The 22885-nt window shown below is 36.3% G+C and overlaps 5 protein-coding genes across 6 annotated transcripts; all 5 read right to left on the bottom strand.

Moving 5' to 3' along the window:
• Nucleotides 1–3524: 3524 nt before the first annotated feature.
• On the bottom strand, nucleotides 3525–5454 carry LOC148699190 (short-chain dehydrogenase/reductase 1-like). The gene is made up of 5 exons (XM_088691782.1): nucleotides 5435–5454; nucleotides 5094–5349; nucleotides 4900–4968; nucleotides 4551–4730; nucleotides 3525–4201 (listed from the first exon to the last, which is right to left on the bottom strand). The coding sequence occupies exons 1-5, from the start codon at nucleotides 5452–5454 to the stop codon at nucleotides 3824–3826; spliced, it is 903 nt and encodes a 300-aa protein (XP_088547908.1). The 3' UTR covers nucleotides 3525–3823.
• Nucleotides 5455–6319: 865 nt separating this feature from the next.
• Nucleotides 6320–8328, bottom strand: LOC148699191 ((+)-neomenthol dehydrogenase-like). Its single transcript, XM_088698086.1, has 5 exons — nucleotides 8204–8328; nucleotides 7861–8107; nucleotides 7630–7698; nucleotides 7035–7214; nucleotides 6320–6791 (listed from the first exon to the last, which is right to left on the bottom strand). Exons 1-5 carry the CDS (start codon nucleotides 8221–8223, stop codon nucleotides 6414–6416), a joined length of 894 nt encoding a protein of 297 aa, XP_088554212.1. The 5' UTR covers nucleotides 8224–8328; the 3' UTR covers nucleotides 6320–6413.
• A 1335-nt stretch (nucleotides 8329–9663) lies between these two features.
• LOC137720836 (short-chain dehydrogenase/reductase 1-like) lies at nucleotides 9664–12343 on the bottom strand. The gene is made up of 6 exons (XM_088698082.1): nucleotides 12196–12343; nucleotides 11943–12103; nucleotides 11121–11206; nucleotides 10917–10985; nucleotides 10574–10753; nucleotides 9664–10207 (listed from the first exon to the last, which is right to left on the bottom strand). The coding sequence occupies exons 1-6, from the start codon at nucleotides 12213–12215 to the stop codon at nucleotides 9830–9832; spliced, it is 894 nt and encodes a 297-aa protein (XP_088554208.1). The 5' UTR covers nucleotides 12216–12343; the 3' UTR covers nucleotides 9664–9829.
• A 714-nt stretch (nucleotides 12344–13057) lies between these two features.
• LOC137720830 ((+)-neomenthol dehydrogenase-like) lies at nucleotides 13058–15104 on the bottom strand. Of its 2 annotated transcripts, none has more exons than XM_088698074.1 (5): nucleotides 14956–15104; nucleotides 14614–14860; nucleotides 14384–14452; nucleotides 13815–13991; nucleotides 13058–13571 (listed from the first exon to the last, which is right to left on the bottom strand). In XM_088698074.1, exons 1-5 carry the CDS (start codon nucleotides 14973–14975, stop codon nucleotides 13194–13196), a joined length of 891 nt encoding a protein of 296 aa, XP_088554200.1. In that variant the 5' UTR covers nucleotides 14976–15104; the 3' UTR covers nucleotides 13058–13193. The 2 variants fall into 2 exon arrangements, with proteins under 2 accessions (XP_088554200.1, XP_068316042.2); XM_068459941.2 differs by having other exon boundaries at nucleotides 13815–13994.
• Nucleotides 15105–15803: 699 nt separating this feature from the next.
• On the bottom strand, nucleotides 15804–18015 carry LOC137720834 ((+)-neomenthol dehydrogenase). Its single transcript, XM_068459944.2, has 5 exons — nucleotides 17859–18015; nucleotides 17508–17754; nucleotides 17295–17363; nucleotides 16629–16808; nucleotides 15804–16367 (listed from the first exon to the last, which is right to left on the bottom strand). The coding sequence occupies exons 1-5, from the start codon at nucleotides 17876–17878 to the stop codon at nucleotides 15996–15998; spliced, it is 888 nt and encodes a 295-aa protein (XP_068316045.2). The 5' UTR covers nucleotides 17879–18015; the 3' UTR covers nucleotides 15804–15995.
• Between the last annotated feature and the right edge of the window lie 4870 nt (nucleotides 18016–22885).

Raw genomic sequence — 22885 nt, forward strand, 5'->3', positions numbered from 1 at the left:
TAATACAAAGTAGTCCTTTAACCTGAGGCATCATAGTTGTCTTATGGTTAGGTCTTTGATCTTTGACTATGTCAAAGTGATTCTATCAAAGTGTATCCACAACATAGTTGAGGTTAAGCCACTTAGCCATGGAGGCATGTGAATGCACAACAAAGGATTTCTAACCTTCAAACCGTTTAAGGGAGAATACACTATGATATGATAAAGAATCTCTGGCTAGAGTATGAATAAGATTTAGGAAGTCGTTTCAAATCACATTCAAGGTAATCATATAAGTAAAAGAATCACATTGGATAGTAGACATGAATAAACTATCGAACCAAACAATGTGGTCAAGAGTATTGTATTAGAGAATGACCATATTGCATTGTAATTTTAAACTGAATAGGTTCTCCACCTCATCTGATTAGTTTGGGTAGCCATGATATACTACTAGGTGTCACTCATGGTTTGTGGAAGCCCTAAAGGTGTATAATCACTATAGAGAGAATTGAAAGTATGTTTCAATTCACAATTGATTTGAAGATCTTTAATCGCCCACTGCCTTGCTAAAAGGAACCTAATGGATCGTACACCGTGTAAGGTAGAGATTGAAGAAATAACGGAGATGAGTAAGGATAATTAAATGGTATTATGGTTAGGATTAATTAAGTTTGTTTTAGCTTTTGAGTAATTATTCGACCTCAAGGCCCATTGGGCTTAGAACCGTCAAGCCCATTAACTTAAGTTGTATGACAACTTAATGACTAAAGACTCAAAAGGGCCCAAAGCCTTTAGAAGGCCGACCATATTGTAAATGAATGGGTTTTGGTTCTTTTTGTCACTTAAGTGAAGTGACTATATAAAGGACTTTAGGGTTTTCTAGAGAGAAAATATGATAACACAAAGGTCTCTCTTCTCTTAGGTAGCCAACCACCCTAGAGGAAAATAGCTAGCAATCTTTCTTCCTCTACATCACTCATCTCTTCCTCAATGCTCTCCTTGGTGTGAAGACTTAAAGGTTCCCTATTTTGGAAACTTGGAGAATCCATTCCTTCATCCATCCAAGAAGTCATGGAGCCAAGAAGCAAAGTTCCTCCATCCACATCCATGGAGTCAAGGAGCAAGGAGACTAAGGAAAGAAGGCCCTCACATGGGTGAATATCCTTTGCTAAGTAAAGAGGTGCTTCAAAGGTATAAAAGTTTCTCAACTCTTTTCTTTAAGATTTGAGTTGAGTCTTGGTTCACCATAATTACTAGGCCTTGAATTTCATGTGTAAAGTTTTGTTTTTAAGTGCATACAAGCATGATTCCGCCTTTTAATTGTTAATTGCATGCAAAGATGTTGCTTAAATGAACTAGTTTTCACAAATATTTCATACACTATAGAGGGTGAATATATGGTAGTTGCTAAAGCTATAAAGGAGGCCATTTGGATACATGGATTGATTAGAGATTTGGGGGTTAATCAGAAGTAGGTGGAGGTGCACTGTGATAATCAGAGTGCCATTTGTCTGGCTAAGTATCAAGTTCATCATGCGAGGATCAAGCACATAGATGCGCAATATAACTTTGTTCGTGAAGTTGTTGGTGAAGGGGAGATCATTCTCCAGAAGATTCCAACTAATGACAACCTTGCTGATATGTTGACTAAGGTTGTTTTTGTAGCCAAGTTTGTGCATTGCTTGAACTTGGCTCACATTTTTCTTATATAAAGAAGATGTTGAGCAGTAGGAGTTTTTTGGAGCATTTGGCTCGGCATGAGTTGTTCTCTTGCTAGTATTTAGGGGTGATTTTTTGTATTGATTGTTGATTATGTTGGTTTGGCTCGTCATGATGTTTTTGGAACTTGGTCAAGGTGGAGATTGTTGGATTAGTGGCCAAGTGGCCAAAAACCAATTTTGGCTAGTCAAAGAAAAATAAACAAAGATAAAAGGGGCATGATGATGTTTGTTGAAAAGAAAAAAGAAGATGAACAACATCATTGTCTCTTCCTTGTTTTGGGGAGAAAAAAAAGGGCCTAGAGTTTTTTTGCTTTGCCATCAACACCCGAAGAGTTTTGTTTTTCACTTCCACTTGTTGTCTTTGGAGCTTTTGATAGTTGTTGAGTAGCAGCAGAGAGCAGAATGTAGAGAAAGCAGAAAGTAGAGAGCAACCGAAGAAAAGGGAAACAAGGGCTATTGTTTTTTTGGGTTGTGAGATTGCCAACACTTTGTAAACTCCTATTTGGTTGATAGTGGATTATTAGGTGAGCTCCTACTGCTCCGAGGACATACTCCAATTACATTGATTGTTGAGGAACCTCGTTAAAATATTGGTGTCTTTGATATTTTGTTTTTGTATTTCATTTGATATATTTCCTGTGAGTTAGCTTGAGTTGGTTCCAATTGGTTTGGTGCTATTCTAGCACAACAGTATGAGACTTTGTGGAGGCGCTTGGAGTTGTTTTTTTCGTAGTGGCAATTGATCTAGCAAGTGGTGGGGGTGAGTGGTTCTGCATATTAGACAGCTCTGGGGGAACGTGTTGAAGTGCATGTAACTGAGAAGCTTGGAATTGGGGTTGGTGGACACGGCGGTGCTCATCCGTTATGTGAATAGCGACATACATAGTTTTAGTGCTGAGAGAAAAAGTTGAGAGGTGCTCATCACCAAATAGTGGTGAATACTCCTTCAGCTGCAAACAAACACATAGCCTGTGGTGAAGCTCATTGGTAGATATTGTCAATGGGGTGATATCACACTTCTGTTTTTATTTTGAGAAAATTGTATCAATGGTCCCTCAATTTTAACCTAATTGGTGTCATGGTCTCTCAACTAAAAATCTATAACTATTGGTCCCTCAACTCCTTAAAACATGCAACTATGGTCATTTTCTTCAATCCCGTTAGAACTTCTGTCAAAATAAGTCACATGCCATACACATCAGGCTGAATCATAGCGCAAATATAGAAAACCAAATGAGAAAAATTGTTGCAACGGTCTCTCACTTTTAACCCAACTAGACAAATGGTCCCTCAATTTTAACTTAATTGGAGCAATGGTCTCTCAACTTTAACCCACTTGTAGCAATGGTCCTTCTAACAAAACTCATTTTAATGGAATTTTGACGGAGTGAATGAAAAGGACCATAACTGCACGTTTTGATGAGTTAATGATCCAATGATCATAAATTTTTAGTTGAGGGGACCATTACTCCAATTTGGATTAAAATTGAGAGAGCAATGCTCTAATTTTCCCTTGTATTTCCCGCACACCATTTTTATTAATTTTTGTTCTTTCATCTTTAATTTACAGCCGAAATTGAGTCCTGTGTGGAAAGTAGAAATAGTTGTGTGGATATCATAGCTCTTTGTCAATATGACGTCAGTATATGAAATATAATATTGACATAAAGGCGTTTATAATTGGTAACTATACATGTTAATGTAATATATAGAAGACCCAGGTTTAGTCAGCTTCTCCTCCGTTTGCACTCAAGTTCGAATTCACTTTTATGTATTTAGATGAATTTATAGTAAAACATTATTTGTATTGAAAGAATTATCCGAAGGAGTGGCAAAAGTGCTTCATTCCCTTTATTGGTACCGTACTATTTGTATGTATTCTTCCGCAAACTCATAGTCTAGGATACCCAAACTATTCTGAAACCTGGAAACTAAAAGCGACTCAAACTTATATTTTAACTCCAATCAAGATTTAACATTGTATCGAAAAAACTCTAATCGATTTCTTCATGCCCTTCAGCATCCCGGAGAAGAAAGTGTTCATCGCTGAAACCTCAAATTGCAGTAATCACATTGACTTATACTGCAAGAAACGAGTACGGTCGTACAAACAGAAGTATTCAAAATGGTGTCTTTTCTTTGCGGACAAAGTATAGGCCAGTAGGACCACCATTGGGGAGTAGCGCCAACCTGACAATGCTTTCAGCACCTTCATCGATGGTTAAGACACCAAGATTGAAGCTCATATCTGTTTTTACTAACCCAGGGCTCCCACAGTTGATGCAGAAATTCGGATACTTCTTGGCCAGAATCCTAGTGTATGCATTCAAGGCTGCTTTCGAGACTTTGTAGGCTGGAAAGATGTGAGACCAGCCTTTGGTTTCTAGCAAATCATGTTTATAGTCTTCCAAAAACTCACTCAAAACAGCTTCTATTCTCTCTTCTGTAATGCTCTCAGCATCACTAAGTACCTCTTTGGCCCTTCCATTTGGAAAATTCTGAAGCAACACGAAAGACGGGAGAGTTTTAATTTGATTCGAAAAACAGAAAAATTGCATCTTGCCATCTTGCCATCTTGCCATCTATGTAGAACTAAACACAGTTCAGAGCCATTTCCGGAAAATTGGTTTACTCTGGCATTCAACTAATGTTCTAATGTAATTCCAGAGCTCCAATATACTTCATTAAGCACGGAAAAGACTTATAAAGTGTGTAATTCTCCGCAGATAAATTGACTAAACCATTTAGTTCAACTTCTAAAACCGTAAAACCACATTAACTACTAGTCGAAACTTGATCTTGTTTGAAAATACCAAAAACAAATCACATTTTATTAGTTGTTCATACCGTCAGCTTAGCAAGAAGGGAAGAAACATTAACGATTCTTGGTGAATCAGACAGCTGGAGGAGGGGCAAAAGCGCTTCAGTCACACTTTTGGCACCATAGTAGTTTGTTTTAAGGCATTCTTCTGCTAACTCGTAGTTTGGTGTCGTCGATATTTCACTAAAATTGATTTCTTCAGGCTTCTGCATAATTGCATACAGGAAAAGAACGTTAATGAACACTCTCGGGAAGTTTGCATGATTACTTTCCTAAGTTACAAGAGAGAAATTCTTAGAAGGATTCTGTTCCGAAAACCGATTACTCTTATCAATCATATATATATATATGATTGATTTATATATAGAATCTCACCTTACCACTTACAGCTGACCTGAAACTTTCAGGGTCTACTATGCTTCCATTGATTCCTGCATTGTTTACCTACACAGTAAAAAAAGTTCCAACATTTCAACTTCAAACTTAAATTAAAACAAGAAGCAGAATTGCAATATTATCTCTACTGATCTAAGCAAGAAAACCCAACTTAATTTTCAAGATTTACATACCAAGATATCGAGTTTTGCGAATTGGGTTTTGACAAAATCTGCAAGGGAAGCAATGCTAGCAGAATCTGTAACATCAAGCTGATGAAAAACCACAAGCTCAGAGAGCCCAAAATCTTTCAATTTCTCAACAGCTTCAAGACCCCTCTTCTCATCTCTTGCAGTTGACACTACTATGACCCCCTTTGAAGCCAATTGCTTAACAATTCCAAATCCAACCCCTTTGTTTGCCCCTGTCACAACTGCATACCTGACCAAAATATGAAAAACCAGATTTCAGATAAATAAAAAAAAAAAGGGATTTTATTTATGTGGTTAAAGGATGAAGAAAACTAGGCACTTACCTTTTACTTGATTCTGCCATTGTTGATTGTCTTTGAGGCTTGTTTCTTTGGCTTTGAGCTTGTTCCATCATTTTTTTTAAAGAAAAATAGGATCAGATGTCATGATTATATTAATATTTTTTGTAGTCTTTAGTAGACTCACTTGTTTAATCTCATATTTTTTATTTTTTTTTAAATATTCATATTGTTTTTGCAATGAGGTTATATACTTTAAAGAACATAGTGTATACAATGAGATCATATAAAACTCCAAAATTGTTATCTTCACCATAAGGTAGTCAAAGAGCACATGATCACTTATTTTTGGATTTGATATCAAGAATTAAAGAAATAAACGGATGTGCTTTCAAGGTTTTAATCCTGGTGATCATAAGTTTTTAGTCATCGTGTGACAAAAAAAAAAAAGGAGACTTTAGAGTATAACTTTGACAATTTTTTTTTTTTTACTTTTAAAGTATGATGTTTTGGTGCAATTTGGAATCATTAGTTTGCTAGTCTACGATAGTACACTGCAATGTGCCTGTACATTAGAGTAATTTAGAATCACATTCGTCAAAAAACAAAAAAGTTCGAAGTTTTGGTTTAGTTTATGGGCCGTTGGGCTTCTTTTTACACCCTAAGAAAAGACAAGTTTTGGACCTTTGGCTGCGTTGGCTATATTGCTTCTTTTCCGTCTGTTTGAGCTTTAAGCCCTCCTCCTTACCAAGCTAAAAACCGACCATCTCAATCAAATCTACTACATTCGCAAAGCCAATCACCATATCTTCATCTTCTAGCATTTTACATTTTATTTTGACAGAATTGATATCAAAGGCGAAGAGAACGGGAGCAAGAATGCATGGGTGACCAAGAGAACGAGACTCTGTATGGCAATAGGCAAGTGAATTTTCACGAACATATATCATAAACTCATAAACTTCATTTGTTACATTGTAAACACGCCAATGATGATCATTATTGATGAAACATAAAAGAACCTTCAGAAAGGTGCCACTTCTTTCCGAGAAAAGTAGAGGCCAGTAGAACTGCCGTTGGGGAGCAACGCCAACCTGACAATGCTTTCAGCACCTTCATCGATGGTTAAGATGCCAAAATCGAAGCTCATGTCGGTTTTGACAAATCCAGGGGTGCCACAGTTGATGCAGAAATTTGGATACTTTTTGGCCAAAATCCTAGTGTACGCGTTCAAGGCTGCTTTCGAGACACTATAGGGTGGAAGAACAGGAGGCCAGATTTTGGTGTCTTGCAAACCTTGTTTAGAGTCTTCCAAAAATCCACTCAACACAGAATCTATTCTCTCTTCTGTAAGTGTCTCTGCATCACTCAGTACCTCTTTAGGCCATCCATTTGGAAAATTCTGAAGCGTCGTGCAAGACAACAGAGTTTTAGTTTGATTTTGAAACAGAAAATATGTCATCTATGTATAGAAAGGTTTAATAAGTTCCAACCAAGCACACTTTAAAATAAAAAACAGATGAAGGACAAAGAGTTCTCCAATATTTTTTGTTAGGCAAATAAATCGACTGAAAATCTTTGATTCAATTTCATCAACCATATCAACAACTAAGTGGAACTTGATCCTGTTAGGAGAAAGCCATACCACTAGGTTAGCAGCACCGGTAGAAACATTGACGATTCTGGGGGAATCTGATAGCTGGAGGAGGGGCAAAAGCGCTTCAGTCACTCTTTTTGTACCATAGTAGTTTGTTTTCAGGCATTCTTCTGCTAACTCGTAGTTTTGTATAATCGGTATTTCATTCCAATTTATTTCTTCAGGATTCTACATCCGGGAGAAAAACGTTAATTAACCCCTTGGAAGTTTTCCATCATTACTTTCCCAATTGAAGTTATAAGAGAATGTAATTTGTACAATGATTGTGTCCCAGAAGTATTGAATAATTCCTAACCTCATCTTAAAATACAACTGGGAAGCGAATTTCGCGCTCCCTCTTCACCCTTTCACTCCTTTTTTGTTCCCAGCCTTTGGATTGAATATATTAAAGAAAAATCAAGGGAAAAAAAAAGGAGAGTGATGCAAAAGGAGAAAACGAGGGTCTGAAAACCGCTACCCACTACACAAGAAAATGCTTTGCGTCTAATAAATATTTTGCCTAGATGTAGCTTTTACTGATCCATATAAATAATATATATGTATGTATGTATGTATGTATGTATGTATGTATACAGAACCTCACCTTACCAGTAGTAGCTGATATAAAAGCTTCAGGGTTTACTATGCTTCCATTAATTGCTGCGTTATTTACCTACACAGCACAAAAGTTCCATCTTTGTTATGTTTACTTCAACTTAAAACACAAATTAAAGCAAATATCATCATTCATCAGCAGGTAATCCGAAATTAATAATAAACTGTATTGCTTAACCTAACCAGTAAAAATCAGCTCAAAGTTTTGAGATTTACATACCAAGATATCGAGTTTTCCGAATTGGGTTTTCACAAAATCCGCCAATACAGCAGCGCTAGCAGAATCTGTTACATCAAGCTGATGAAAAACAACGAGATCAGAAATGCCAAAATCTTTCAGTTTTTCAAGAGCTTCAAGACCCCTCTTCTCATCTCTAGCAGTTAACACAACTACTACTCCTTTTGAAGCCAACTGCTTAACTGTGCCAAATCCAACCCCTTTGTTAGCTCCTGTCACAACTGCATACCTGACAGAAAAACAAAATTAAGAAATTCTGGAAAAAAAAAGAAAAGAAAAAGAAGGATAATATGTAAGAAAAAATGGGTGTTATAAATAAAACTACCTCTTTACTGCTTCTGCCATTGTTAAATTGATTTGCCTTCAGCTTTTTTTTACTTTCCTAGTTCTCAGACCAATATTTATGGACATTTGACCGTACCCACATCTTACAATTCGTCAGTTTTTTTTGCAGATGCGTATGCAATGAGGTCATATGAAATATTTGCAGATTGTGCATGGATTGAGGTCATATGACGTCGGCTATTTTTTTTCTTCCTTCTGGGCCTCATTTAAGATCCACAAAAAATAAAGTTACGGGCCATGTTAAACGCAATTCTAATCAATTCATTCAGTGATACAAGGCTCGTTCAGTAGCATATGGTTCAACGACATTCTCTATTTTTGTTTTCTTACTCTCTGTAATCAACTTCTACTTGTCTCTTTTTTCAAGATCTATTGAAACTTATTGAATATATTTTTCTTGATTAAATTTACGATTTTCGAATAACTACGTTGAAAAATGAATTTTCAGCCAGGTTCCTGAATGAAAGTACCAAAGATATAAGAGATTGAGAACAAAATATTCTCCAACGTCTTATTCAAGGCAAGCAAATTGACTGAATGTTCCCTCAATTTTAACTTAATTGGTGTCATGGTCTCTCAACTAAAAATCTATAACTATTAGTCCCTCAACTCCTTAAAACATGCAACTATGGTCATTTTCTTCAATCCCGTTAGAACTTCTATCAAAATAAGTCACATGCCATACACATCAGGCTGAATCAAAGCGCAAATATAGAAAACCAAATGAGAAAAATTGTTGCAACGGTCTCTCACTTTTAACCCAACTAGACAAATGGTCCCTCAATTTTAACTTAATTGGAGCAATGGTCTCTCAACTTTAACCCACTTGTAGCAATGGTCCTTCTAACATAACTCATTTTAATGGAATTTTGACGGAATGAATGAAAAGGATCATAACTGCACATTTTGATGAGTTAATGGACCAATGATCATAAATTTTTAGTTGAGGGGACCATTACTTCAATTTGGATTTAAATTGAGAGACCATTGCTCTAATTTTCCCTTGTATTTCCCGCACACCATTTTTATTAATTTTTGTTCTTTCATCTTTAATTTATAGCCTAAATTAAGTCCTGTGTGGAAAGTAAAAATAATTGTGTGGATATCACAGCCCTTTGTCAATATGACGTCAGTATATGAAATATAATATTGACATAAAGGCGTTTATAATTGGTAACTATACGTTAATGTAATATATAGAAGACCCAGGTTTAGTCAGCTTCTCCTCCGTTTGCACTCAAGTTCGAATTCACTTTTATGTATTTAGATGAATTTATAGTAAAACATTATTTGTATTGAAAGAATTTCCGAAGGAGTGGCGAAAGTGCTTCATTCCCTTTATTGGTACCGTACTATTTGTATGTATTCTTCCGCAAACTCATAGTTTAGGATACCCAAACTATTCTGAAACCTGGAAACTAAAAACGACTCAAACTAATATTTTAACTCCAATCAAGATTTATCATTGTATCGAAACAACTCTAATCGATTTCTTCATGCCCTTCAGCATCCCGGAGAAGGAAGTGTTCATCCTGAAACCTCAAATTGCAGTAATCACATTGACTTATACTGTAAGAAACGAGTACGGTCGTACAAACAGAAGTATTCAAAATGGTGTCTTTTCTTTGCGGACAAAGTATAGGCCAGTAGGACCACCATTGGGGAGTAGCGCCAACCTGACGATGCTTTCAGCACCTTCATCGATGGTTAAGACACCAAGATTGAAGCTCATATCTGTTTTTACTAACCCAGGGCTCCCACAGTTGATGCAGAAATTCGGATACTTCTTGGCCAGAATCCTAGTGTACGCATTCAAGGCTGCTTTCGAGACTTTGTAGGGTGGAAAGATGTGAGACCAGCCTTTGGTTTCAAGCAAATCATGTTTATAGTCTTCCAGAAACTCACTCAAAACAGCTTCTATTCTCTCTTCTGTAATGCTCTCAGCATCACTAAGTACCTCTTTGGCCCTTCCATTTGGAAAATTCTGAAGCAACACGAAAGACGGGAGAGTTTTAATTTGATTCGAAAAACAGAAAAATTGCATCTTGCCATCTATGTAGAACTAAATACATGGATTGCTCATAATTAAACATTTCATCAACACAGTTCAGAGCCATTTCCGGAAAATTGGTTTACTCTGGCATTCAACTAATGTTCTAATGTAATTCCAGAGCTCCAATATACTTCATTAAGCACGGAAAAGACTTATAAAGTGTGTAATTCTCCGCAGATAAATTGACTAAACCATTTAGTTCAACTTCTAAAACGGTAAAACCACATTAACTACTACTCGAAACTTGATCTTGTTTGAAATACCAAAAACAAATCACATTTTATTAGTTGTTCATACCGTCAGCTTAGCAAGAAGGGAAGAAACATTAACGATTCTTGGTGAATCCGATAGCTGGAGGAGGGGCAAAAGTGCTTCAGTCACACTTTTGGCACCATAGTAGTTTGTTTTAAGGCATTCTTCTGCTAACTCGTAGTTTGGTATTGTCGATATTTCACTAAAATCGATTTCTTCAGGCTTCTGCATAATTGCATACAGGAAAAGAACGTTAATGAACACTCTCGGGAAGTTTGCATCATTACTTTCCTAAGTTACAAGAGAGAAATTCTTAGAAGGATTCTGTTCCGAAAACCGATTACTCCTATCAATCATATATATGATTGATTTATATATAGAATCTCACCTTACCACTTACAGCTGACCTGAAACTTTCAGGGTCTACTATGCTTCCATTGATTCCTGCATTGTTTACCTAGACAGTACAAAAAGTTCCAACATTTCAACTTCAAACTTAAATTAAAACAAGAAGCAGATTGCAATATTATCTCAATATTATCTCTACTGATCTAAGAAAGAAAACCCAACTTAATTTTCAAGATTTACATACCAAGATATCGAGTTTCGCGAATTGGGTTTTGACAAAATCTGCAAGGGAAGCAATGCTAGCAGAATCTGTAACATCAAGCTGATGAAAAACGAGGGGTGGAAAAAATTCCCGAAAATCCCGAACCGAACCGAAAAAATCCCGATCTCAAACCAAAAATTTCCTAAACCGAAATTCCCGAAATTTTCGGGATGCTATCCCGAACCAATCCCAAAATTTCGGTATGGGATTCGGGATTGGCTTCTCGATATTTCGGGAATCCCATACCAAACCGAAAATATATAATATTAATTATTATATATATATATATATATTTATACATATATATATTATTCTTTTATAATTGATGCTAGTAGTTTCTAATTCATACTCAGCAACCTAGAATGCCTTGCACCTTGCAGATTTTTCATGTTCTGTTTGATATTCATGTGGATTTTATTATTGTTGCTGCCATGGCTGATGATTTCAGAAGGCTTGATTCTTTTGTCTCTCAACAGATTGCAAAAAGAGTTTAATTAATTTGAATTTTGACTATGATAAAAAGAGTCAAGCATGCCAGTGTTCAATTAAATGGTAGTGTGAATGAAATGAAATTCCTAGTTCATGAATGTGTTCTTGAATTATATATTTGAAGAACAATTCATAATTTTATATTTCAATTTGGGATTCCCGATTTGTCCCAAAATTCCGAAAATATTTCGGGATTCCCGAAATTTGGGATTCCCGAAAATTTGGTTTGGGATTGGTCTTCAAATTCCCATCCCGAAAAATTTCGGTTTGGGATTCGGGATACTAGTTTCGGTATGGTATCGCATACCGAACCACAAACCACAAGCTCAGAGAGCCCAAAATCTTTCAATTTCTCAACAGCTTCAAGACCCCTCTTCTCATCTCTTGCAGTTAACACTACTATGACCCCCTTTGAAGCCAATTGCTTAACAATTCCAAATCCAACCCCTTTGTTTGCCCCTGTCACAACTGCATACCTGACCAAAATATGAAAAACAGATTTCAGATAAATAAGAAAAAATGGGATTTTATTTATGTGGTTAAAGGATGAAGAAAACTAGACACTTACGTTTTACTTGCTTCTGCCATTGTTGATTGTCTTTGAGCTTGTTCCTTCGCTTGGCTCTTTCCTGGTTGTCAAAGTTTCATGCCATCATTTTTTTTAAAGAAAGTTAGGATCAGATGCCATGATTATATTAATATTTTTTGTAGTCTTTAGTAGACTCACTTGTTTAATCTCATATTTTTTTATTTTTTTATTTTTTTTAAAATATTCATATTGTTTATGCAGTGAGGTCATATACTTTAAAGAACATAGTGTATACAATGAGATCATATAAAACTCCAAACTTGTTATCTTCGCCATAAGGTAGTCAAAGATCACATGATCACTTATTTTTGGATTTGATATCAGGAATTAAAGAAATAAACGGATGTGCTTTTAAGATTTTAATCCCAGTGATCATGAGTTCTTAGTCACCATGTGACAAAAAAACGAGACTTTAGAATATAACTTTAACATCTTTTGTTTTTAGTTTTAAAGTATGAAGTTTTGGTGCAATTTGGAATCATTAGTTTGCTAGTCTACGATAGTACACTGTAATGTGCTTGTAAATTAGAGTAATTTAGAATCACATTCATCAAAAAACAAAAAAGTTTGAAGTTTTGGTTTAGTTTATAGGCCTTTGGACTTCCTTTTACACCCTAAGAAAAGACAAGTTTTGGGCCTTTGGCTGAGTTGGCTGTATTGCTTCTTTTCCGTCTGTTTGAGCTTTAAGCCCTCGTCCTTACCAAGCTAAAAATCGACCATCTCAATCAAATCTACTAAAGTCGCCAAGCCAATCACCATATCTTCATCTTCTAGCATTTTACATTTTATTTTGACAGAATTGATACCAAGGGCGAAGAGAACGGGAGCAAGAGTGAATGGGTGACTAAGAGAACGACACTCTGTATTACAATAGGCAAGTGAATTTTCACGAACATATAACATAAGCTCATAAGCTTCATTTGTTACATTGTAAACACACCAATGATGATCATTATTGATGAAACATAAAAGAACCTTCAAAAAGGTGCCACTTCTTTCCGAGAAAAGTAGAGGCCAGTAGAACTGCCGTTGGGGAGTAACGCCAACCTGACAATGCTTTCAGCACCTTCGTCGATGGTTAAGATGCCAGCATTGAAGCTCATGTCAGTTTTGACAAATCCAGGGCTGCCACAGTTGATGCAGAAATTTGGATACTTTTTGGCCAAAATCCTAGTGTACGCGTTCAAGGCTGCTTTCGAGACACTATAGGGTGGAAAAAAAGGAGGCCAGATTTTGGTGTCTTGCAAACCTTGTTTAGAGTCTTCCAAAAATCCACTCAACACAGAATCTATTCTCTCTTCTGTAAGTGTCTCTGCATCACTCAGTACCTCTTTAGGCCATCCATTTGGAAAATTCTGAAGCGTCGTGCAAGACAACAGAGTTTTAGTTTGATTTTGAAACAGAAAATATGGCATCTATGTATAGAAAGGTTTAGTAAGTTCCAACCAAGCACACTTAAAAATAAAAAACAGATGAAGGACAAAGAGTTCTCCAGTATTTTTTGTTAGGCAAATAAATCGGTTGAAAATCTTTGGTTCAATTTCATCAACCATATCAACAACTAAGTGGAACTTGATTCTGTTAGGAGAAAGCCATACCACTAGGTTAGCAGCACCGGTAGAAACATTGACGATTCTGGGGGAATCTGATAGCTGAAGGAGGGGCAAAAGAGCTTCAGTCACTCTTTTTGTACCATAGTAGTTTGTTTTCAGGCATTCTTCTGCTAACTCGTAGTTTGGTATAATCGGTATTTCATTCCAATTTATTTCTTCAAGCTTCTACATCCGGGAGAAAAACGTTAATTAACCCCTTGGAAGTTTTCCATCATTACTTTCCCAATTGAAGTTGTAAGAGAACGTAATTTGTACAATGATTGTGTCCCAGAAGTATTGAATAATTCCTAACCTCATCTTAAAATACAACTGGGAAGCGAATTTCGCACTCCCGCTTCACCCTTTCACTCCTTTTTTGTTCCCAGCCTTTGGATTGAATATATTAAAGAAAAATCAAGGGAAAAAAAAAGGAGAGTGATGCAAAAGGAGAAAACGAGGGTCTGAAAACCGCTACCCACTAGACAAGAAAATGCTTTGCGTCTAATAAATAATTTGCCTAGATGTAACTTCTACTGATCCATATATAATATATATGTATGTATACAGAACCTCACCTTACCAGTAGCAGCTGACATAAAAGCTTCAGGGTTTACTATGCTTCCATTAATTGCTGCGTTATTTACCTACACAGCACAAAAGTTCCATCTTTGTTATGTTCACTTCAACTTAAAACACAAATTAAAGCAAATATCATCATTCATCAGCAGGTAATCCGAAATTAATAATAAACTGTATTGCTTAACCTAACCAGTAAAAATCAGCTCAGTTTTTGAAATTTACATACCAAGATATCGAGTTTTCCGAATTGGGTTTTCACAAAATCCGCCAATACAGCAGCGCTAGCAGAATCTGTTACATCAAGCTGATGAAAGACAACGAGATCAGAAATGCCAAAATCTTTCAGTTTTTCAAGAGCTTCAAGACCCCTCTTCTCATCTCTAGCAGTCAACACAACTACGACTCCTTTTGAAGCCAACTGCTTAACTGTGCCAAATCCAACCCCTTTGTTAGCTCCTGTCACAACTGCATACCTGACAGAAAAACAAAATTAAGAAATTCTGGAAAAAAAAGAAAAGAAAAAGAAAGATAATATGTAAGAAAAAATGGGTGTTATAAATAAAACTACCTCTTTACTGCTTCTGCCATTGTTAAATTGATTTGCTTTCAGCTTTTTCTTTCTTTCTAGTTCTCAGACCAATATTTATGGACATTTGGCCGGTTTTTCATACTCACATCTTACAATTCGTCAGTTTTTTTGCAGATGCGTATGCAATGAGGTCATATGAAATATTTGCAGATTGTGCATGGATTGAGGTCATATGACGTTGGCTATTTTTTTCTTCCTTCTGGGCCTCATTTAAGATCCACAAAAAATAAAGTTACGGGCCATGTTAAACGCAATTCTAATCAATTCATTCAGTGATCCAAGGCTCGTTCGGTGGCATATGGTTCAACGACATTCTCTATTTTTGTTTTCTTACTCTTTGTAATCAACTTCTACTACTCTTTTTCAAGATCTGTAGAAACTTATGGAATATATTTTTCTTGATTAAATTTACGATTTTCGAATAACTATGTTGAAAAAGGAATTTTCAGCCAGGCTCCTGAATGAAGGTACCAAAGATATAATAGATTGAGAACAAAATATTCTCCAACGTCTTATTCAAGGCAAGCAAATTGACTGAAATGTTTTTGTTCAAAAACTTTATCAACCATATTAACAACCCCTATAAACTTTGATTTGTTACGAGCATGCCTAGGAAATATATTTTTCAAAGTTGCTCACACCGTTAGCTCAGCAACACCGGAAAAATATTGCCAATTCTTGGTAAATCAGATAGCTGGAAGAGTAACACATTCCTTCTGAAACTCGTAGTTTGTGGCTCGATTTTTCACTCTACTTGACTTCTTCATGTTCTTTTACATCCAGGAGATGATGCATTAACTTACAGGCGGCAGAAAACAGTAGAAGGATTGTGTTTACAGAAAACTGCAATAGTGTTCATTGCCGAATACTCAAATTGCAGCATTGACATTTATTTATTATAAATGTCTAAGAAAAATTTCTTTAACAATCATCATAAAAATTTCTAGAGAAAGTGATCACACACACCCCTATTACGAAAGTCCCTTCATCTGTTACATTGTGTAAAAACTATTAAGTACTCAGAACGAAGCGACTTCTTTCTGACCAAAGTAGAGACCAGTAGGACCACCGTTGGGAAGTAGCGCCAACCTGACGAGGCTTTCAGCACCTTCATCGATGGTTAAGTTGCCAACATTGAAGGATATATCCGTTTTGACAAATCCAGGGCTCACACAATTGATGCAGAAATTCGGATACTTCTTGGCCAGAATCCTAGTGTATGCGTTCAAGGCTGCTTTTGAGACTGTATAGGGTGGAAAAATAGGAGACCAGATTTTGGTGTCTCCTTTTTTGAAGTCTTCCAAAAATCTAATCAACACAGAATCTATCTTCTCTTCTGTAAGTCTCTCGGCATCACTTAGTACCTCTTTAGCCCATCCATTTGGAAAATTCTGAAGCAGCATGAAAGACAGGAGAGTTTTGGTTTGATTTCGAAACAAAAAAAATTGCATCTTACGTATAAAAAAACAGAAGGATTCCTTTTTGTAAAACAGATGAAGGATAGAGTTCTCTAATACTTTTAATAAAAGGAAAACAACTTGACTGAAATATTAATTTGGTTCAATTTCATCAACTATTTCAACAACCAAGTGGAAATTTGATCTTGTCAAGGGAATGCCAGAAAAAGAAACATATTTTTATGTTGATCATACCATTAGTTTACCAACACCGGAAGAAACATTAACGATTCTTGGAGAATCAGATAGCTGGAGGACGGGCAAAAGCGCTTCAGTCACACTTTTGGTACCATAGTAGTTTGTCTTCAGGCATTGTTCCGCTACCTCGTCGTTTGGTATGGTCGGTATTTCACTCCAATTGATTTCTTCAGGCCTCTGCATCCCAGAAAAAAAGTTAACCCTCTTGGAAGTTTTCCATCATCAATTTCCCTAATTAATTTATAAAGTTATACGGGAATGAAATTGTACAAGGATTGTGTTCCCAGAAAATTGTATTGCATAAGGCCCTAACTTCATCTCAAATGGGGAAAGGGAAGCGATTTTCGCACTTCCTTTTCTCCCCCGCTACTCATTTCTTTTTTCTTCCAAGCATTTGGATTGAATAAATGTAAGGAGAGTCAAGCAACAAAAACAAGAGAGTAATACAGTAGAAAAAGAGAGCATGAAAATCGCTATGCACAAGGAAATTGTTTTGCATCTGTTAAACTTTTCGCCTGGATGTAACTTTTATTGATTCACAAGGTTGCTCTTGTCCATTAATCTTGCTTCCAATTCCAAAAGGCAAAACATCTTACCATTATGATGAAGGTTATGATATGTATATATATCTACGCATATATATACACACACAGAAAACCTCACCTTACCACTTGAAGCTGATTTGAAATCTTCAGGGGTTACCACGCTTCCAACAACTGCTGCATTGTTTACCTACACAGTACAAAATTGCCAAAAATTTCATCCCTGTCATCTCTGCCTTCACCAGTAAGTAATTAACCAGAGATTAATCATCTTTGCTCTATATTGCTCAACTTAAACGGTAAAAATAAGCTCAAAATTTCAATATTTACTTACCAAGATATCGAGTTTTCCGAATTGGGTTTTGACAAAATCCGCCAATCTAGCAGCACTAACAGAATCTGTTACATCAAGCTGATGAAAAACAACGAGATCAGAAATGCCAAAATCTTTCAGTTTTTCAAGAGCTTCAAGACCCCTCTTCTCATCTCTAGCAGTTAACACAACTACGATGCCGTTGGAAGCCAACTGCTTAACTGTGCCAAATCCAATCCCTTTGTTAGCTCCTGTCACAACTGCATACCTGACAGAAATAAACAAAAAACCCCAATGAAAATATATTGAGAAATTCTGGAAGAAGAAAAGAAGATAATTCATAAGATATGGGCTTTTTATTCATACACTTACCTCTTTACTGCTTCTGCCATTGTTAAATTGGTTGGGTTTCAGCTTTTTCTTTCTTTCTAGTTCTCAGACCATTTTTATAGATATTTGACTGGTTTTCAGACTCACTTCTTACAATTCCTCAGATTTTTGCATATTGTGCAAAAACCAAGTTGTATTATTTTGACTTTTTTTTTGCCCCTTTGGGGTTTGAAATTTGAGCCACCACCCCCTTTGGGGTTTCTGGGCTTCATATAAAACCCACAAAAAAAGACGACTTTTTGGGCCATGTCAAATACAATTCTAGTGGATCCATTAAGCTATTATAGGCCCGCTTGGTATGCAGAGAGGGAAGTAATAGACTTGATATACTCGATATCTTAACGGATCATGTCTTGTCAATCTCATTAATCTTAATTGATACTTTAACCCAACCTGTATTTTAACGGGTAATAATTTATTTTACTTCAATAAATTAGCAAAAAAAAAATCATCCTAAATTAGTATCTACATACCACTTTGTCACATAAATATTACTTTAAAACAAAAAAAAATATTTATCTTTCAGATATTATAAACCCCAAACTAAGAGCCTAATGAAAAAACATTATACATTACTACAAAATATCAAAATGTAAAAGGACATGCAAATTGCAAAATGAAGGGAGTTTTTTTTTTTTTTTTTTTTCAACATTGTAGAGCCTTTCTCATAAGTCAGAACCTTACCAATGAGTTGAATGAGACTCAAAGCATGAACGTTGTTTTTTACAGCAAAATCCTTCAATTTTTATCACACTAAGAGAAATTGTATTAGAACTTTGGCTTCATCTATTGTCTTTAACAGTTAAGTTCACGATGTTTTTCGTAAAACTTTCCACATTAGCACTCTCTTTCATATAAACTAAACATAAAAATTACCAAACTAACATTTTTCTTAACAAGTTGAAAATGGTAACCCGCCTTAGCACTCTCTTCACCGTAAAAATGTGTGTCAAATGTGTGTTCAAACCATATATATATATATATATATATATATATCTGCCAAATGAAAGAGAACAAAAGAATCTGGCCAGAAAAATTCAACTTCATTCAGATAATTCAACATAGAGATTACAACTTAAATAGAAAAAGACAATAACCGACTTAGCAAATTAAAAGGCACGACTAAGCCATTACTTGGAACACAACACCATCCACTACTTGATAGACTCCACAATATCTGAGATATGCCTAAAGAATAAGTAAATCCACAACAGACCACCTAAACTATAGGAATGCACGTTTATTGAAAAACAAATAACATGAGTATTTTAACTATATATATATATATATATATATATATATATATATATATATATATATATATATATATCATCTTCAATCAAAACTCTGCCACTTAATACTGAGAAAAGAAGAAGCCAGAAGGACCATAATTGGTCAGCAACGCTAACTTCACAACCCTTGCAGCACCTTCTTCAACAATCAAGACGCCGGTGGTGTTGGTTAGATCTGTTTTAACTGATGCAGGGCAAAGCCAATTTATGCTAAAATTTGGTACTTCGTGGTTAGAATCCTGTGTTGGTTGAAGGTGCCTTGGCAAAGCTTTGAGTAGGTTCTTAGACTCTTACAAAGTTCATTGTTTTCAGGCGTGCCATTGCTGGCCAAGACCAACAAATTGTTTAATATTTGGATGTTTTTAGGTCATTTGCTTGTACCACAAGTAAACTGAGCCTCATTATCAAAAGACTGTTCCATGGAGGTGTTAAATCCATATGAGATTCTTTTCTTCGCCTTGAAGACAAGAACTTTATATTTTTCTTATCTTAAATGCCAAGATACAACCACAATCTGATCAGAACTCATCCAAGTCAGTTTGCAAACTTTGTGAAAAGAGTAAAGACGAAAAGTAAAGCCAAATAGAGAGTAAGTAAAAAACTGAATGTAAAGCGTTGGTAAGTATTTGTAAAATGTTAACTAAAATGACAATAAATTTCATTAAAGGATAATAACTTGAAAATCAATGACAAATACAAGTGTTGATCCCTAAAAATTACAAAGCTTCCGTGGCGCGCAGGCCGAATAACTAATAAGCTAACTACGTCATTCGGTTGAATGTGGGGCGTGCCAACGTTGGCTGAGCTCAGCCGAGGTGTAAAATTTGTTGATGTTGCGTTGAGCGCGTTGCTGACTTCTTTATCTTGCGACTCCGGCCGAGGAAGGAACAAATCTCGGCATTTGGATTCTCGAGCCTGAAGATAAGGCTGCTAGTTCTGCGAAGTTCACAAATCGTCAGCGCCGAATTCGGTCACAGTGATTATATTCATTAGAGTATAAGCACGTCGAATTGACACCAGACTGTACGGACACAAGTATTCAAAGGTAATGTGTGTCTTGATGGTAAATGTGGTTCGGCCCTCAAAATGCCGAACTCTGAAACTCACTTGGGAGTATCCAATCATAAAACCACTCGGCGTTTAATGCGCCGAATGTTGTAACTCGTAACACCTTACTTCGCCAAAAAGGCTAATAAGATGACCTCTGCCAATAAGGATTCGGAAACCCTTCTTGACCAAGACTTGCATAGGTAACCAATTGGCCTCGACGTAGTGCTGTTTATTCAAACTGAAGGTGCTCCTCGGTCGGCTGATTCTACGGTAACAGTGTTGTTTATCCAAACTGAAGATGCTCGTCGGTTGCCTTCACAGTGCTGTTTATCCAAACTGAAGAAGTGTCGGTGAGAAATAGAAAATAAAAAATCTCAAGATGTTTGAGAGGTTTTACGCAGGGCAGTTGTGTGTTGAATTGGAAGTCCCTTGAATGGTGTTCGCAACCTTGTATTTATAGAAGCAGATGTGTGGTGCGGCTTCACTAGTAGAATTTGATTTCAATTCAAACTAGATAAGCGAGAGCCTATCCCTTAGCAAATGACAGAAAGCCATCATCACCTGACTTTGCTTCGGTATTATCATCGTTATTCAAAAAGCCCATGTTTTTCCCTTCTTATCTTTTGGATGCATTCCACGTGGCCATTTCCTTATTTCATGATAGGCCAAAGCCTATCACCACCTATTTTCCCGTGTGCAACCATGCATGCCACATGCTTTTCTTCCAACCACACGCACACATGCAAAACACCTTCTCTGAAAATGCATAGCCGCACGGCACTTAAGCCACGTGCACATAACCAACCCAAAAAACATGCATTAGAATAGAATCTCAATATTGCAAAATAACAGCATGATTTGGGTTTCTTAATGCGATTGAAGAACATGAAAAACTATCCAGACCAAGTGCACGCAATTTGATATCAAAAACTTATCTTCGATCTTCTAATCTAATAGCATTCAATCTTTTGGACTCCTTAATTATCTCCACATTTTTAGAAATAAATTTCTTAATAATTCCCCAGATAACATCGTGATTATTAAAATCATAATATTATCTAGACAAATTATTAATCAATTATCTCAACCTTCTTCCAATCCAATGGCTCAAAATTTTACTCATTCTACGGTCTCGATTGCTCAGGGCGATAGTGTAAAATCGGGTTCAAACATTGCCCCCCAATTTTCTTGAACTTCAGCTCGTAAGCCGAATGGTTAAGGAAATTAAGTCTATGTGCCCAACAAAATCTCGTGGTATCGCCGAAAAAGACAAAAATTTCTTGGCAAACGAAAAGCACACCATGCTATTAAGAACCCATAGTTGAACTCGTACAAGATGCCAATTTCTCGACCTCGGCCCAATCTCACTTTTTATATTGGCTAGGCATGATAATCAAACTTCGGCTCATAAACCAAATGGTTAAGGAAACTAAGCATTTTGCATTTGAACTTGGCCATTGGCCCACCACTGAGTACTTCCACCGAATCGATAACTAATCATTTTGCCCAATAGAGGAGTAAGTGGTAGGTAAACAAATTATTTAATGCGACCATTCCTGGCAGCTCAACCTGCCACCAATATCGAGAAAAATTGGGTCGAAGTTGACGAGCTGGACGAGATTCCAATTTGCATCTATGATGAAATTGATCCGAGGTCAACGAGTTGGTCGAGACTCCAATGTGATTGCATAAGGCTGGCATGCACATCCTTCTGAGTCAGCCGAATGGGTTAATATCCTTGACCTACATGTCAACATGATAAATGTGAGGATGCTTTTCTAAGCTACTCGGTGTCTTTCTTTTTTTTTTTTTTTTAATTCCTTCGGCCAAAAGTCGAATGAAATTTTTATACTCCTTCGGCCAAATGCTTCCATTCCTTCGGCCAAAAGTTTCTCCCCTTTTTATTTATTTATTTTTATTATATATATATATATATATATATATATAGTTTTGTAAAGTGGACCGAGGCTGAGACCGAGAAGAATTGGGTGTAGAGCATATATATATATATATATATATTTGTATTGCCGCACTCTTATTGTCCCCTTTATTTTCTTATGCATTGGCTTGAAAGGCCGAATGGGTAAGAAAATAATTTATTCATTATATATATATATTTTAGCAAACGAAAATAAAAGTGGCCGAACCATAAAGTGGAGGAGGCCAACGATGTTTTATTCCGAGCCGAGATCTTTTTACATCAAAATTCTCAAATTGATTTCGCTATAGGCCGAGAAAAGATTTTTCTCCAAATATTTTTGACTCGGCGGAATATTTTTCATTTTCGACCGCCGAATGTGTTGGACAATTATTATGCCCCCAGGCATAATAATTTCGCCAATTTCAGCTTTTAACCCAAACAACTGAGCCGAACAGGATTGCTCTATATCGGCTTTATCACCAATAATCATATCGATTGACGTGGTTTGTTCAACTGAAACCATGAATTGGTCTTGTTCGTCATTGAACACTTTTCTGACGAATTATTTTCTAAGTTAATTTTTGGCTCAAAAACTTGAACATTTTCTTCTAGGCCTACCACACTTTCAACCTCGACCGAAAAAATTTCTTCTTGTCCGACCATATTTTCAATCTCAACCGAAAAAATAGGTGGCCTTTGTTCTTCGGCCAAATTAACAATTTTCTTAGGCCGATGTCTGATTACGG

The sequence above is a fragment of the Pyrus communis genome, chromosome 1, assembly GCF_041283825.1.
Source record: "Pyrus communis isolate YQ-2024b chromosome 1, ASM4128382v1, whole genome shotgun sequence".
In the NCBI taxonomy this organism is placed as follows: Eukaryota; Viridiplantae; Streptophyta; class Magnoliopsida; order Rosales; family Rosaceae; genus Pyrus; species Pyrus communis.